The 12,964-nt window shown below is 41.7% G+C and overlaps 1 protein-coding gene and 2 long non-coding RNA genes across 4 annotated transcripts in view; 2 read left to right on the forward strand and 1 right to left on the reverse strand.

Moving 5' to 3' along the window:
- Positions 1-1,244, forward strand: part of LOC119902297 (histone demethylase UTY-like) — a 36,134-nt gene extending 34,890 nt beyond the window's left edge. For both annotated transcript variants that reach the window (XM_038718398.1, XM_038718407.1), the window contains one exon: positions 52-1,244. In XM_038718398.1, the coding sequence (XP_038574326.1) occupies positions 52-81 (30 nt within the window). In that variant the 3' untranslated portion in view covers positions 82-1,244. The remainder of the gene's footprint in view (positions 1-51) is intronic.
- Positions 1,174-10,534, reverse strand: LOC119902410. Its single transcript, XR_005444324.1, has 2 exons — positions 9,946-10,534; positions 1,174-2,852 (listed from the first exon to the last, which is right to left on the reverse strand). It is a non-coding gene; the product is annotated as an uncharacterized LOC119902410 (long non-coding RNA).
- LOC119902415 lies at positions 2,098-3,888 on the forward strand. The gene is made up of 2 exons (XR_005444326.1): positions 2,098-2,167; positions 2,712-3,888. It is a non-coding gene; the product is annotated as an uncharacterized LOC119902415 (long non-coding RNA).
- Positions 10,535-12,964: the final 2,430 nt, after the last annotated feature.

Genomic DNA, 12,964 nt, shown 5'->3' on the forward strand with positions numbered 1-12,964 from the left:
ACCGGTTATCATGAAACAACATTAAGTCTTGTGTATCATCTTCCTCCCCAGGCCCCTCCTCTTCATTCATCTTCATCTTGACATTAGATGACCCCTATTTCTTCTGCTGTGGAGCCATGAAGCCCATTTACAGGAACTTGTATTAAGATATAAAAGAACAAACATCTACATACGCGGACCATTTCTGATATTCAGGAAAGCCAAGGCCATCTCCCCAACCCCACCACATGACTGGTCTCCATAACGCCGGCTGGAGGCTGAGGCGTCTGAGTGTGTCTGTCTATGCAACCTGTTTGAAGTGCTGGAGCCTTGCCCTTCCAGGGGTGGGGGGCGCCACTGAGCTCGCTAACAGGACTTCTTTCTCTCTTCTCCCTTCCCAGCCCCCTCTAAATGACAATGGTTCAGCCCTGTTTTAATGGAGGACTTAATCAAAAACGGTTGGGACGAGGGGGAGGAGTGGGATTCTTAATGTGTGATAAAAATGTTTTGTAGATACTTGTTAACTGTCACAACTGGCAACACCACCCGTAAAAGACTACTGACTTGACAACCTTTCTCTCTCTCTCTCTCTCTCTCTCTCTCCCCCTTTTTCGATTCTGGTAACAGGATGAAATGTTGGCTTTGATTTATAGAACTTCCCCCAGACTTTCTTCCCTCTAAGGAGCACTAGCCTAACTGGTCTTTTTCTATGGTAGATAGTGATTTTAAGACTCTTTCGACAGCAAAATCTCCAAAAAAATTTGTAATGTGAAGAGTTTAGGTGACTTTCTTTTTTTTTTTTTTTTTTACAGCTTTTGTTTTACTTTTGCGTTTGTCTTGTTCTTTTCAAAACTATGATGCTTTGTTTGTTTATTAGGTAAAAAAAAAAGGAAAAATTTAGGAAAAAAAAACTTACTAGCCAAGTCACAAAGAGAATGGGTTGCACATAGACTTATGGAATAAAGTTTAATTTGTGATTATTTTTTGTCTGTTTCATTATGTTTCTAATCTTGATGTAAATTTACACTATTTATAAATACATATTTATTGCTTGAAAATATTTGTTGATGGAATGCTGTTATTTTTTCCAGAATACCTGCCATTAAATTTGAAGGAGTTTTGTCATTTTAACACAACTCCTCTTACATTTTCTATATATAAATAAAATTGCTTAGCAAGCATTGTACAGAAACGGACATTTAAAATTGTTTTATTGTTTGAAGAATGTTTTATGATGAGTCAATAAACACAAAGTTGTCAAATTATCCATGCCTTTTGGTTCCTCAAACATACAAAACTTCCATATATTCATTTGGTATACAATTTAAAATGCATACATAATAAAACCAAGAAACATTTGTAGACGTTGATGTGTACGAGTATAGGCCTGAAACCCAGCAGACAATGTAGCTGTAGACTGACACACAGAATCCTACACTATATGCCAGGTCCAGAACTTACCCAGTATCTCCAAAAAGTCATTTTTATTGAAAAAAAAATAAAAGCCTGTGGCAGAGTTAATCCTAGACTGCATGGGTAGTTTTGGAGGACAGCAGGAATTTTCTCTTCACAGGGGGTGGGCCCTCAAGACATTTCTTTGAAATTTAAAAGCTACATAGCAGCAAAGATCACAAGAGGAGGGAGTGAAGTACACAGAAAACACTCTACAGAGTACATTTAAACTTAAAATTCAATCATACATTGTGTCATGTCTCCACAATAACATGGCTGCCAGCTGAGACCCAGTAGCCAGATGTAGCTGCTGCCAGCCCCACAGGATCTACACTGACTACTGAGCAACCGCTGGGCGCCCTGTGGCTCTGCAGCTCCAATTAGAGCCAAAATGGCTGCCACACCAGCCAATCAGGGAAATTAACGAGGAGGGAAATGACTTCATGCTGAGGGAATATGATAAACAAGCAGGTTCCATGGGATCCACTGCTTTTTGGTCAGAAAACAGAATACTCTTAACACAGCTCTTATCCAAAAAATGGTGACATTCCACCTGAAACACTGAAGTAGAGGACTGCTAACAGTACAACAGGCCCTTTTCTTTTAAACACTTGCACCTTTACCTGTAAATGCCAATTTCTTGTGCTGGCAATGTGTGAAAAGGTTGTTTGCTGGAGTCAAATTGTCCATGTTAAGATGCTTCAGCAGGGTGCCAACTCGGATGTCCTGCGACATTGTAAGTTATGTCATCTTGGTGAGGATGTAAATTTATAAGATTATATGATGATAAGACTTTCCTCTATGTATTTTTACTTGTCAAGTAGGCATTGCTTCATTTTAAAGGCTCACATGAGCATCCAAAAAAGTCTGGCAAACACTGCTGTAAATTTAGTACAACTTTTACTGTAGAGTGACTCTTTATGGCTTCAGCTGGACCGCTAACATGTTAAATACACACAATACTACCTGCAAAGGAATACACCTCAGATGCCCTTCCTCAGATGGGCATTCCTTCCTCAGATGCCCTTCCTACAGCCACGCTAGCTGACATTGGTGAGATAAAATATTTTAGCATTGTCCCAGTGAGCATGTTAGCTACAGACTCACAGAGCTGCTAGCATGGCTGAAGACTCTTAATTTTCAGCACATAGAGAACCTTTTGGATGTAAATAAAATAAATAAAATGTGACTGATTTAAAAAGAGCATTTACAGGTTGAGGTGCATGTGGCAAAGGAGCTAAACTGCCATTTCCCTCCTCATCCCCCTTTTTGCCTTTCAGCGTTGTACAGTCCCTCTGCTCCAATGCTGGAAGCAAGATGGCCGTTGTAGTGTCCATTTTGACTGCCACAGATGGGCGCTGGAGGACTCTCCGCTGCCTTTCCTGGGGTGTCCATCTGCTGTTTGAAGTCTGACAGGAGTCCTGGGAAAGAAAGACGTTGGGGTTATTTTAATCGTATGGAGGAGAGTTTGACTGTGAAACTGCACAAAAGACAACAAGACAGCTGAGTTTATCCCCATGGGAAATTAAGAATCCAACATATATACAGTATATTCAACATTTGAAAATAGCAATAAGAATTGAATTCTCTGGCGGTCATCAAGCAGCGCTGATATGTATTGTATATATTTTTTGCTGCTGTTGTACATTGCCTTTTCTGTAATACGAAACATTTTGACTCCCACAAACTCCTTTACTTTATTGGCGGAGGCAGACAGGAACAAAACCAAGTGTGGGTTGAAGAAAAATCATGATTCTAGGAAAGAAGATAGTTTTAGAACAGGAAGTCTTCATCAGTTAAGAAGATGACTTCCTGTTGGCTGTCTGAAACGACAAAGGCAGGAAACATGAGTTTTGCGATACAGTGGCAATAGTGTTAAACGTTAAGGGAGATGGTTTAAGGGATGGGTGGCAGAAGGGAAAATATAGGGTCATTTCCTCACTTATAGCCTACTTAACATTCTGTATGCTGAAGCGTTGGCACGCCATACGGAGCTATCTACTGCCAAAACTCTGTCATCACACAAGGTGTTCAATAGGCTTAATCCCAAAAAGTTGGAAAAGACCTTTAACTCTCCTCTCCCTATATATTCCACCTATATCCTCTGTGAAATCTGGCAGTGATCCAGCAGAGAGGTATGTGAACTCTGCTTGGCCCAGACCCTCCCCCCTTAAATCCAGACCGCTCAACAATGTCTCCCTGTATTGCAGTGGGGGGAAAAGAGCAAGAGAGAAGTTAAACCAGCAGTGTGATCGATGCCCGCTCTCCCCCTGCCTCATCTCTCCCCCTCATCTCCTTCCTTCCTGTTCCCTCCATCTCTACCCAGCCTGCGCTGCCGTTTCCTCCTTTGTCAGAAACAGACAGGTGGCCCCTGACTGCTAATTTTAACCGGGCCGATTGTCTGCCTGTGTTCCCCACAGCTATGTATAGATGCCTGTAATAAACCAAGTAGATCAGTGTGTGACACTCTCTCACACTCACACACACACACACAGCCCTATAGGCACGCACACACCACCTGACCTATAGAAATGTCTGACTCGTCCATTCATCCATTCCCGCCTTTGTTGGAAATGATCCTCTCTAATTGGCTATTGCTCTCATCCAATGGCAGACCTTCCTGCTGCCCATTCATAAAACCCAAGGTCATTGAGAATAATGTAGTATTAAGGCACATGCAAAGACGAGGGCTAAACCTATTTATAATAGCAAATTCGCGTTTGTGCATTTTGATGTCTCAAAATCCTTTTCCTCAATTTGTGTAATGTTTAGTGAAATTCAATCCTTTAAATTTAAACAGTGTGGCTCCATTCAGCCTGACACAGAAGCACAACATTCCTGTGTTTAATGAGTAATAACCAGAGTGCAACTCAGGTTGTAATAAGCTCCGCTTATTGTCAGGCCATCGCTCTCTTTCTGCCCCTCCATCCCCCGCTCAGGTTCGACTCAAAAGGTGCCAACACACACTCCCTGAATTCACTCCTGTTTGTTTCTTCCCACCGTAATTACCACCACTGCAGGTTCTGTGACCCGCTTCAGTGTTGAGTTACACGTTTATATATAGACACATGTCTGTGTCAAAGTGACTCACTTTTATGGAGCCTAATGTGTGACATCCAGAGCACAGACCTATGGCGCACAAGGGAAATAAAGGGGGGAGGGGGACTCATTCATACAAGCTGAATAGATCTTTTTATAAAAAAAACTTTTCAGCATGTCCTCACTGAATAAACAGTTCTACCACTGATGGATTAATTAATCATAATTTATGGTAAACTGGCTATTCCATCTGTTCTGCCAGAATACAGTGCCAAGATGGCCAATAATAAATCATGTAATGCCTGGGCCTCCTTGTTTGGGTTTTGTAAGAAAACCACATTTTAAAACCCCGGAAAACTTGGTTTCAAATCTTACGTATTACAAGACTAAAAACATTTAGATAATCTTCTTCATCAGGACTGTGCGTGTGTGGTTCGATCAGATTTGATTGAGAGTGAGCAAAGTAACCCACAATAGTCATTGCACTTTGATTCAAATGTTGCTAAATCCTGATTAGTTCACGGGCGTATGTGTTTTCCAACTGAGCCCCGCCCTCATTGCAACCGGTGAGAAGAACCCAACAAAAACACTCACAAAAAATATTCCAGACTGTGGCAGAACACTGTACGTTCATGTAGGCACCCATCGCTGGAAGTAAAAAGTCGTTAGAGGAAATGGGGTCTTCGGGGCCTTTAACTTAATCAAAAATGAGTTTATGAAATGAAACATACTGTAATTGTGTAAGTGATGCAAAACTCTTTCTGCTATTGTTCTCTTCACCTACATATTCTATAACCAGCTATCAAAGGCATTCTGGAAAATAACTAAGTAAAAACACACAAATGATATTATACTAATATACTATACTAATTTTTGCCTCGTTCTTGATCATTTGGTGATGAATGTCGATTGTGTAGCTGCAAGATAAAATCCATCCACTCAACAATATACTGTTGCCTCAGTCGAATGATGTGATGTTTGCGATGGACTATCCAACATAACAAAAAAAATGAAAAAAAAGAAGAGGTGCTACCCATTGCCATGGAAACGGAGAGTAATTAGCACAGAGTGCTGTTCAGAGAAAAGGAGAGAGTGAGAGGGTGTATGATTTTTGTGTGTGTGTGGGATGTTGGCCTGCTTCCAAGAGATGAGCAATGAGAGGAGAAAGAAAAGGAGATGAAGTAACAGTGGCCCCTGTGCAGGTTTCAGGTATCGTTACACACCGGCAGAGACAATAACTTCCTCTGCGCACTCTCAGTCTTTCACTGTTGAATTTGATTAAGAAATTAGCACTTTTGCTGGAGGAAAAAAGTCAGACAGATTTCCTCAGTGCTGCCCCCCCCTCCCCAAAAAAGCCTCGTTGCATGTTTAAACAGGGACTGTAACTGGAAAGCTGGGTTCAGCTGTTGATTTGGCTCACGCTGCTACAGTCCCCTATGTACTACGGATGTCTCTGTCCATCTGTTGGTCATGTGACATTTGTTTCACTGATTTTTGACGAAAGCTGGACACGGGACACATCTTCACATTGTGTTCCAGCACTTGAACAAAGAGTACGTTTACTAAACGTCTTTAATTTGATGCATGCAAGCAGGAGTTTGGCATGGGACATGATGAAAGGAGGGATTATTCTAAGTGTTAATCAGTGCGATAGCAGTTATTTGATGGAGACGGCACTAAAGAGTTTCTGTTTCCAGGATGTAAAAGTGATGTAATATAATATAAAATGCTTCTTTAGCATAAAATTATACAATTTTTAACTGATAAAACTTTCTTTTATTTAGGTAGAGGCAGATACAACAAAAAGAAATGGTGATTTTTTTTACAGGAAAAAAAGCTACTATTAAAGTTTCGGTTTAGATATACAATTTAGACAAAACTGCATACAATAATGCATTTTGTCACTGATGCATGTCACTGCATGCATCATTCATGGAGGATGACATGCACTTATCTTCATTTCTGAACTTTATTAATAACACTGACTCAGCAGGATGCCGTTTACCACAAACATCCTGCTTCAAATCCATGCATTTCTACTCATTTGTACAGTAGAGCAACACCAAGCTACCTGGTTGTCACTGAGCGGAAGGTTACAGGTTCAATTCCTTTGCTCAAGAGCCCCTAAACTGACACCTGAACGTGGACTTTGCTCCAGGATTCACCCCCAGTCATACAGCTGCTCTGTCCCCTACATAAATCAACGACAAATCTAATCCAAAAACAGTATTTAATAAGACAATGCTTAGTGCATTTTCACACAGTACAGACACACTCCAAACACCCACACAGTTGGCACACAATACGCCGCTGTTCTTCAAGTATCAAACGGCTCCTCAATCACACGCTCCTCTAAAACAGCTAATGGCTGTCGCAGCCCACAGGCGTATATGCTAAGAACAATTATGCAGATGTGTTCTAAAACCATTTTGGTGGTATAATCCAGCAATCAGTCCATTATAGTAATTGTCATTAGCGAGTGGGCGATTACGGTTTCAACAGAAAAGAACAGGCAGAGCTCCACTGGTTTTATGCAAATCTGGTAAGCCCCATTTAATATGTCAGATGTAATGTCGCTATATTTTCTGAAGTTGACGCCCAGCTAGGGGGAGAGAGTGTGTGTGTGTCACCACCTGAGGGGTTGACAGGCAGGTGCTGTTAACAGAAAAAAAAGAATTTTACAGAAAGTATGAACTGAATTCAGGTTTCAGGGACTGTACACAAATTATTGAGGGACAAACAGGATGGAGGGTTATGCAGTTTTTCTTTTTGCTGAAGGAAGTTTGGAAGTTTTTGGGAGAGCAGTATAAGGGCTTTCATTTTTCCATGCTCCAGATTTATATTTTAGTTAATTTTTTCTTGTGTGATTTGCTGTAAAAAAAAAAAAAATTAATAGTTTTATCAAAATAGTTGTGTTAAAAACATGGTCTTTCATATGTTGCTAGCCAGTAGTCACCTTCTTTAACAGAACTACAGTAAGGTTGTTGGAACTTGTATCATACAGAACTAACCTAAATAGAGAGCAGCTGGGATGTTCAGTTAACAGAAGGCACCATTTGTTATGTTAAGCATAATTAACAACAAAACTTGTTTTTAAAAAGTGAAACATGAGGTTCAGCACCCCTCCCCACCCAAATCATTTTTATACAGTCCCTAAATTCAGTGAGAAGCGATTGGAAAGGCATAACCTGTCATAAATAAACAGCAGGTACATTCATTAGTTTTAGATAGATGTCGTTTTGAGTGTTAGTTGCATTTTGTACTTTATTCTATGGTATCACAACAGTATAGGTCTGGTAGTTTTTTGTGTGTGATACTTGTCAGTGCTGAGGTCAACTGACCACTTTGTCCAGTTGTAATGCATCAGCTGGGAGCTTATGGGTGTCATGTGAGGAGGCAACATGTCAGCAGCTCCAATAATGTTGTTAACTTAAAGAGGAAGGCGAGGAATGTATCCTAAACTCAACCCCTATCCTCCTCCTCCTTCTCCTCCTCCTCTTCAGTCATGGGTTCTCCGCTGGGTAATAACATACCAAAAACACAAGAATTTCCCGTCTCTTCTCTCCAGGCAGGGTCTACCCTCCCACCCACCCTATATGGTCAAGCTGGCTGGAGTTAAACAGAAACAAACCGGAAACTATGCGAGTTTTTGCATTCAAACTAAAAGCATCTATTTCTTGTGAAAAATGTAAAGAAATTTAGTGCACTTAAAGGTAAGACTAGAAACACGACTGAGAATGTGTTTAGTGGCCTGAAATAATAAATATAAAATACTTACAAGATTACAGACAGTAGTGGTAAAATTAAGACATAATTTTATAAAACTCCTACAGAAATTATAGTAGGCTCAGTTATATAAAAAATGGTAACCATAGTCCTAGTGTCACTATTCATAGCATATATCATAGCTGAAATACTAGAGCTGAGGAGATTAGTTGGTCAATTGATAGTCCAACGACAAAATGATCAGATTGTTATCGATTAACCAAATTTGTTGAGCTAATATATTCCCTCCTTCCATCTTTTCAATTCACAGGTTGTTTTTCTTCATCTTATGTAACAGTATATGGATAATTATTTGGGTTTGAACTGTTGATCATAAAACACAAAGTTTTTAAAGACATCAACTTGGGAATTTTTCAAGTTTTTTGCCATTTCAAAATCGACACATGAAGATGAAGATATACTTTATTTAATCCCCAGAGGGGAAACTCAATGTTTTCACTCTGTTAATATACACACAGGTCTGAAAGACATGCACATGCAGAAACACGACCCATAGCAACACACGGAGAGATGTCAGAGTGAGGGGGCTGCCAGTCAGTACGGCGCCCAGAGCAGTTGGGGGTTCAGGAGGTTGGAGGTTGCTCAAGGCCTCCTTCGGCAGTGCCCAGGGGTTGAACTGGCACCTCTCCAGCTACCAGTCCACGCTCCAGCTCGGACCAGAGTTGTGGAGCTTGGACTGTGCCAGTCAGAGAGGTGCCACATTAAATCGACAATGAAAGCAGTAATTTGAATATAAACTGATGTAGAGCAAAATAATGTCAAAATATTTCATTAAATCATCTGACTCGCTAATTGCATAAACATACTGCCAATATAATCTCAATTTTTATTGTGTAGGATAAATGGGAAACGTATTTCCTTTGTTTGCGTCACTCTTGCAAGTTTATCCGACCCTTATTGTGAAATATGACACCGGAAGTCTAACTTTTATTGCCTCTCACTTGCCGCAGGTGGCAGCGGTTCAGAGAGCTGCTTTGAGAGCTGCTTCCCAAACTGCTCTTAATGTGAAAAATACAGAGAAAACGCCGGGCGCATTCCAGAAACATCCATGCCCGACCGTGACAGCTTGCTTGCGTATGCGTGCGCGTATGTGTGCGCTGCAAACCGTGCGTCTCTGCGGGGGTGGAGAGCTTGGAGACCACACACTTTGCGCATTGCCCCCCAAACCCTCCTCCCCTCCCACACACACACACACACACAGGACCAAGCAGCACACTTGGCCCTCAAAGTAGCAAAACATTTAAGTTGCGAAAAAGAAAAAGTGATCGTTCAACAACACTGTAGATGTGGCTTTGGGTTAAAAAACAACAGTTTGGTGCGTGAAAATCCCTGTTTTTAACCAGGTGGAGACTGAAATGTGCTCCCTGGAGAAGCTCCGCATGGCCAAAGCAAAGCATAACTGAGATGATGAGGCGAACTTTGGCCAAAGTGAGCGGTTAGTAACGACACTGGTGTTGAATAAATACAACAATACCGAATTGTTTTGACGCTTTTCAGTCCGATCACACGCTGCGTTGCGCAATCTGAATGGATAGGCTGGGATCGGTGCCGACGAACGAGAAAAAGTCTGTTAAACTTCCCTTTCTCCAACACGGCCAACAACACCAACGACAAGCCGAAGCTGGAGAAAGATGTTATAATCCCCCCACACGGGAGATAAAGTGCCGTATGAAAACTTGCTCCACTTACCCTGGCTGCGTCTCCTGGCCGCATGTCCCCATGAGAGAGCTGTGTGTGCGTGTGCGTGCAGAAGACGCATACCGATACTAGAGGTCGGAAACGCAGCGCGACACGTCAACGCGTGTTGCCTCCATATCATAAGGGGGATTCTTCAGCTGCTATGTGGCTTCAACAGTGCACAAACTGGAGTCCGGGGACCTCCGGGGTGTCCCCGATTTAGAAAAATAAGTAGTGGAACAAAGCACATGTGAATGGGGTTTGAAGAGAGGAGCACAGAGGCAAGGTTGCATGCAATCAAAATCAGTTCATTAAGGTTAGAAGATCCAGTCTCTGCAGTAGCTAATAGGCTGTAATTTATGTCAGAAAACTCATAAAAGTATACATTTTTAACATCATCTACTTTTAGATACTCTTGGCATCATTGTCATGAATATTAGGTTTGATGCCTCACATATGGGCTAAAATAGCAACATGAGTGCTGCATTACCGATTGCTACAATTCACTTTTTGTAGTTGCATGCATGTGCTTTTATTAATTGGCCATTTTAGGATAGCTACAGCCAATCAGCAATACATGTTTTCTCAAAAGTCTCATTATTGTTTGAAAATATATATGCGGGAAAGTAACTCTCCTTGTTTTATGTTATATGTTAAGTAACAATGAAAATCTTCTGAATGGTGGTCTGTGAGGGTCATCTGATGGTTCAGTGCTTCACCTCCCTGGTTATAAGACTGACTGCATCACCACTGTCTGCCGCTGTGGCTGTATTGTATTTAATATTTAATGCTACTACCCAGAAAAAATAGTATCATCATAGAGGAGGTACATAAAATACCAAAAAGTACTGTGTTGTGAAGGGACATGAGATGGAGTAATACTACTGTGATGTCTTTTGTACAGTGTAAAGGTTGTTTTCAAAAATTGCCTGCATCACAAACAATATGTAGCTATAATGTGGGGATTTATTTAGGATGTGATGTGTGAACAATGCAAAGCACCACTCAGTCAGTCAATCTGTCCTACTTCATCACATCAATCTGAAATTTCATAGAAAACACTGATACGCAAATACACACACACACACACACACACGGTGCATCGGGGAAATATGCACTCTTCTTTCCCTCAGAGGCGACAACTTGAAAACGCAAGCAACCGTGTGTTCTTGATTTCCCCACCTTCCCAAACACACACACAAAGCATGCACACAGCCTGAATGAATCCTGCAGTGGCAGCAGCCCAGAGCGCGCTGCTGTTTTTAATTGAACAGATAACAGAGTGAATGGTTTTGTCTGCAGTGGAAGGAAGCCCGGAAGATTTGTACTCCTTCTGCTGCTGCCTTGCTGCACTGTGGAGACAAACGCCTGGCATCCCTCTCTCTCTCTGCAGTGGCTCAACAATGAAGCATGGGCAGCACGAGGCGCAGACAGGCATACAAATAGGCACGCAGGCGGTATGTGCACATACATAACATGTAGAAACACAGAAACATCAAGCGCTTACCAGCAGGCTTCCTCCAGACTGTTAAAACCCAGGGCAACCCCGGACGCCGTGATCTGCCTCTTTATTTCTCCCCTCGCCCTAGCCTCTATCCCTTCACACACTTTCCTTGTGTCTGTTTTCTTCTCTCTCTGGCTTTCCTCCCCTTTCTCTTCTTCTCTGTTTCTCTCTGTCTCTGCTGTATCCTACAGGACTCCAGCATCCTCCTCTCCATCCCTCCCTCTGCTCTCCACCAGTCTCTACACTGATCTTTTAAGTCTACCAACCTCCTGATCAATGGACAGCCGGCAAAGCAAGTGCTGCTGCCTCCACCTCCTACAGCTTTGTATGTGTGTGTGTGTGTGTGTGTGTGTGTGTGTTCACTGTGAGGATAGGAGGCTTCCAACCCACACACCACTCTCCAGGGCTCTCAGCCTCCACAGTGCCTCATCAGTTGACCACTCCACACCCCTACGCATCAATTGTGTGCATGTGTGTGCAGACCTACACACACAGTAGGGCCATTAAAAGCAAGCCCACATTTCAGTGTCACCTGAAGTTGAATTTTTCTTTTGGGGGGAGGGGGCATGTCTTGAGAAGGGCAGCAAAGCATCCCCAGCAAAGAGCTCTGAACACCTGTGACTCATCTTGATTCTCACAGAGTCGCTCGTAATGGCAGCAGTTACATCCATTAAATGGGTAACCAAGTGGCTTAGCGGTTGAATAGGCAGCTACAGGCCATCCAGTAACTTTAGCATAACAAAAATACTAATTTGTTTTGGCATGAAACGACACTAGAGATGAAGAAAATGACCTCTCCACACCTTCTCGAGAAGTTTTAGAGCTGAGGCTTGATACAGTGAAACGTTACTCCTGTTTGAATCGTTTTTGAATTATAAGAGAATCTGAGCAACCTGCACTGCAACAGGGTTATAAATAGTGATCTAAATTCATCCTCTGTACTGCCTGCTGTTTGAGGCGGAGAAGCTATCAGATGGGAATAAATGCAGGCGATTCAACGGTGGCATCACGAGGGGTTAAATCTAATAACAGCAAAGAAATTACCGGTTTGAGGACCCAGAGTGCTACGCTCAGCAAGCTAAGAGAAACAACATTTTTAGAGCTTTACAATGGCAAAGAAGTGTCAAAATATTGAATTATTTCAACAACATCAACAAAAAAGTTACATTTGGTTTAAGGACTGGAAATATGAGTAATGTTTCATGAAGCTACAGAAAATATAAGAAGAAGTGATAATGAGCAGTGATTGGCACCTTGGCTGAACAGGCAAAGAAGGCTGATTGACAGGTGACAGATGGTGGGCAAACACACAATTATGATGGGTGCTTAGCAGCAAAGATGGTAAAAATAAATAAGCTTAGAGCTACTTTTAACATATTTCCAGCTATATCAGTGTTCATTTCCTTATATATATCTATATATATATATAGATATATAGATATATATAATGTTACTAGACGTGGAACCTGTGGAAGTCTCAGCAAAGCGTCTTGACTCAAGTCTTAAATCACTACCCTTTCTTCTACC

Source organism: Micropterus salmoides, unplaced genomic scaffold (genome assembly GCF_014851395.1).
Source record: "Micropterus salmoides isolate LMB-PRFRI ecotype aquatic unplaced genomic scaffold, ASM1485139v1 Ms_hic_scaffold_1, whole genome shotgun sequence".
Classification (NCBI taxonomy): Eukaryota; Metazoa; Chordata; class Actinopteri; order Centrarchiformes; family Centrarchidae; genus Micropterus; species Micropterus salmoides.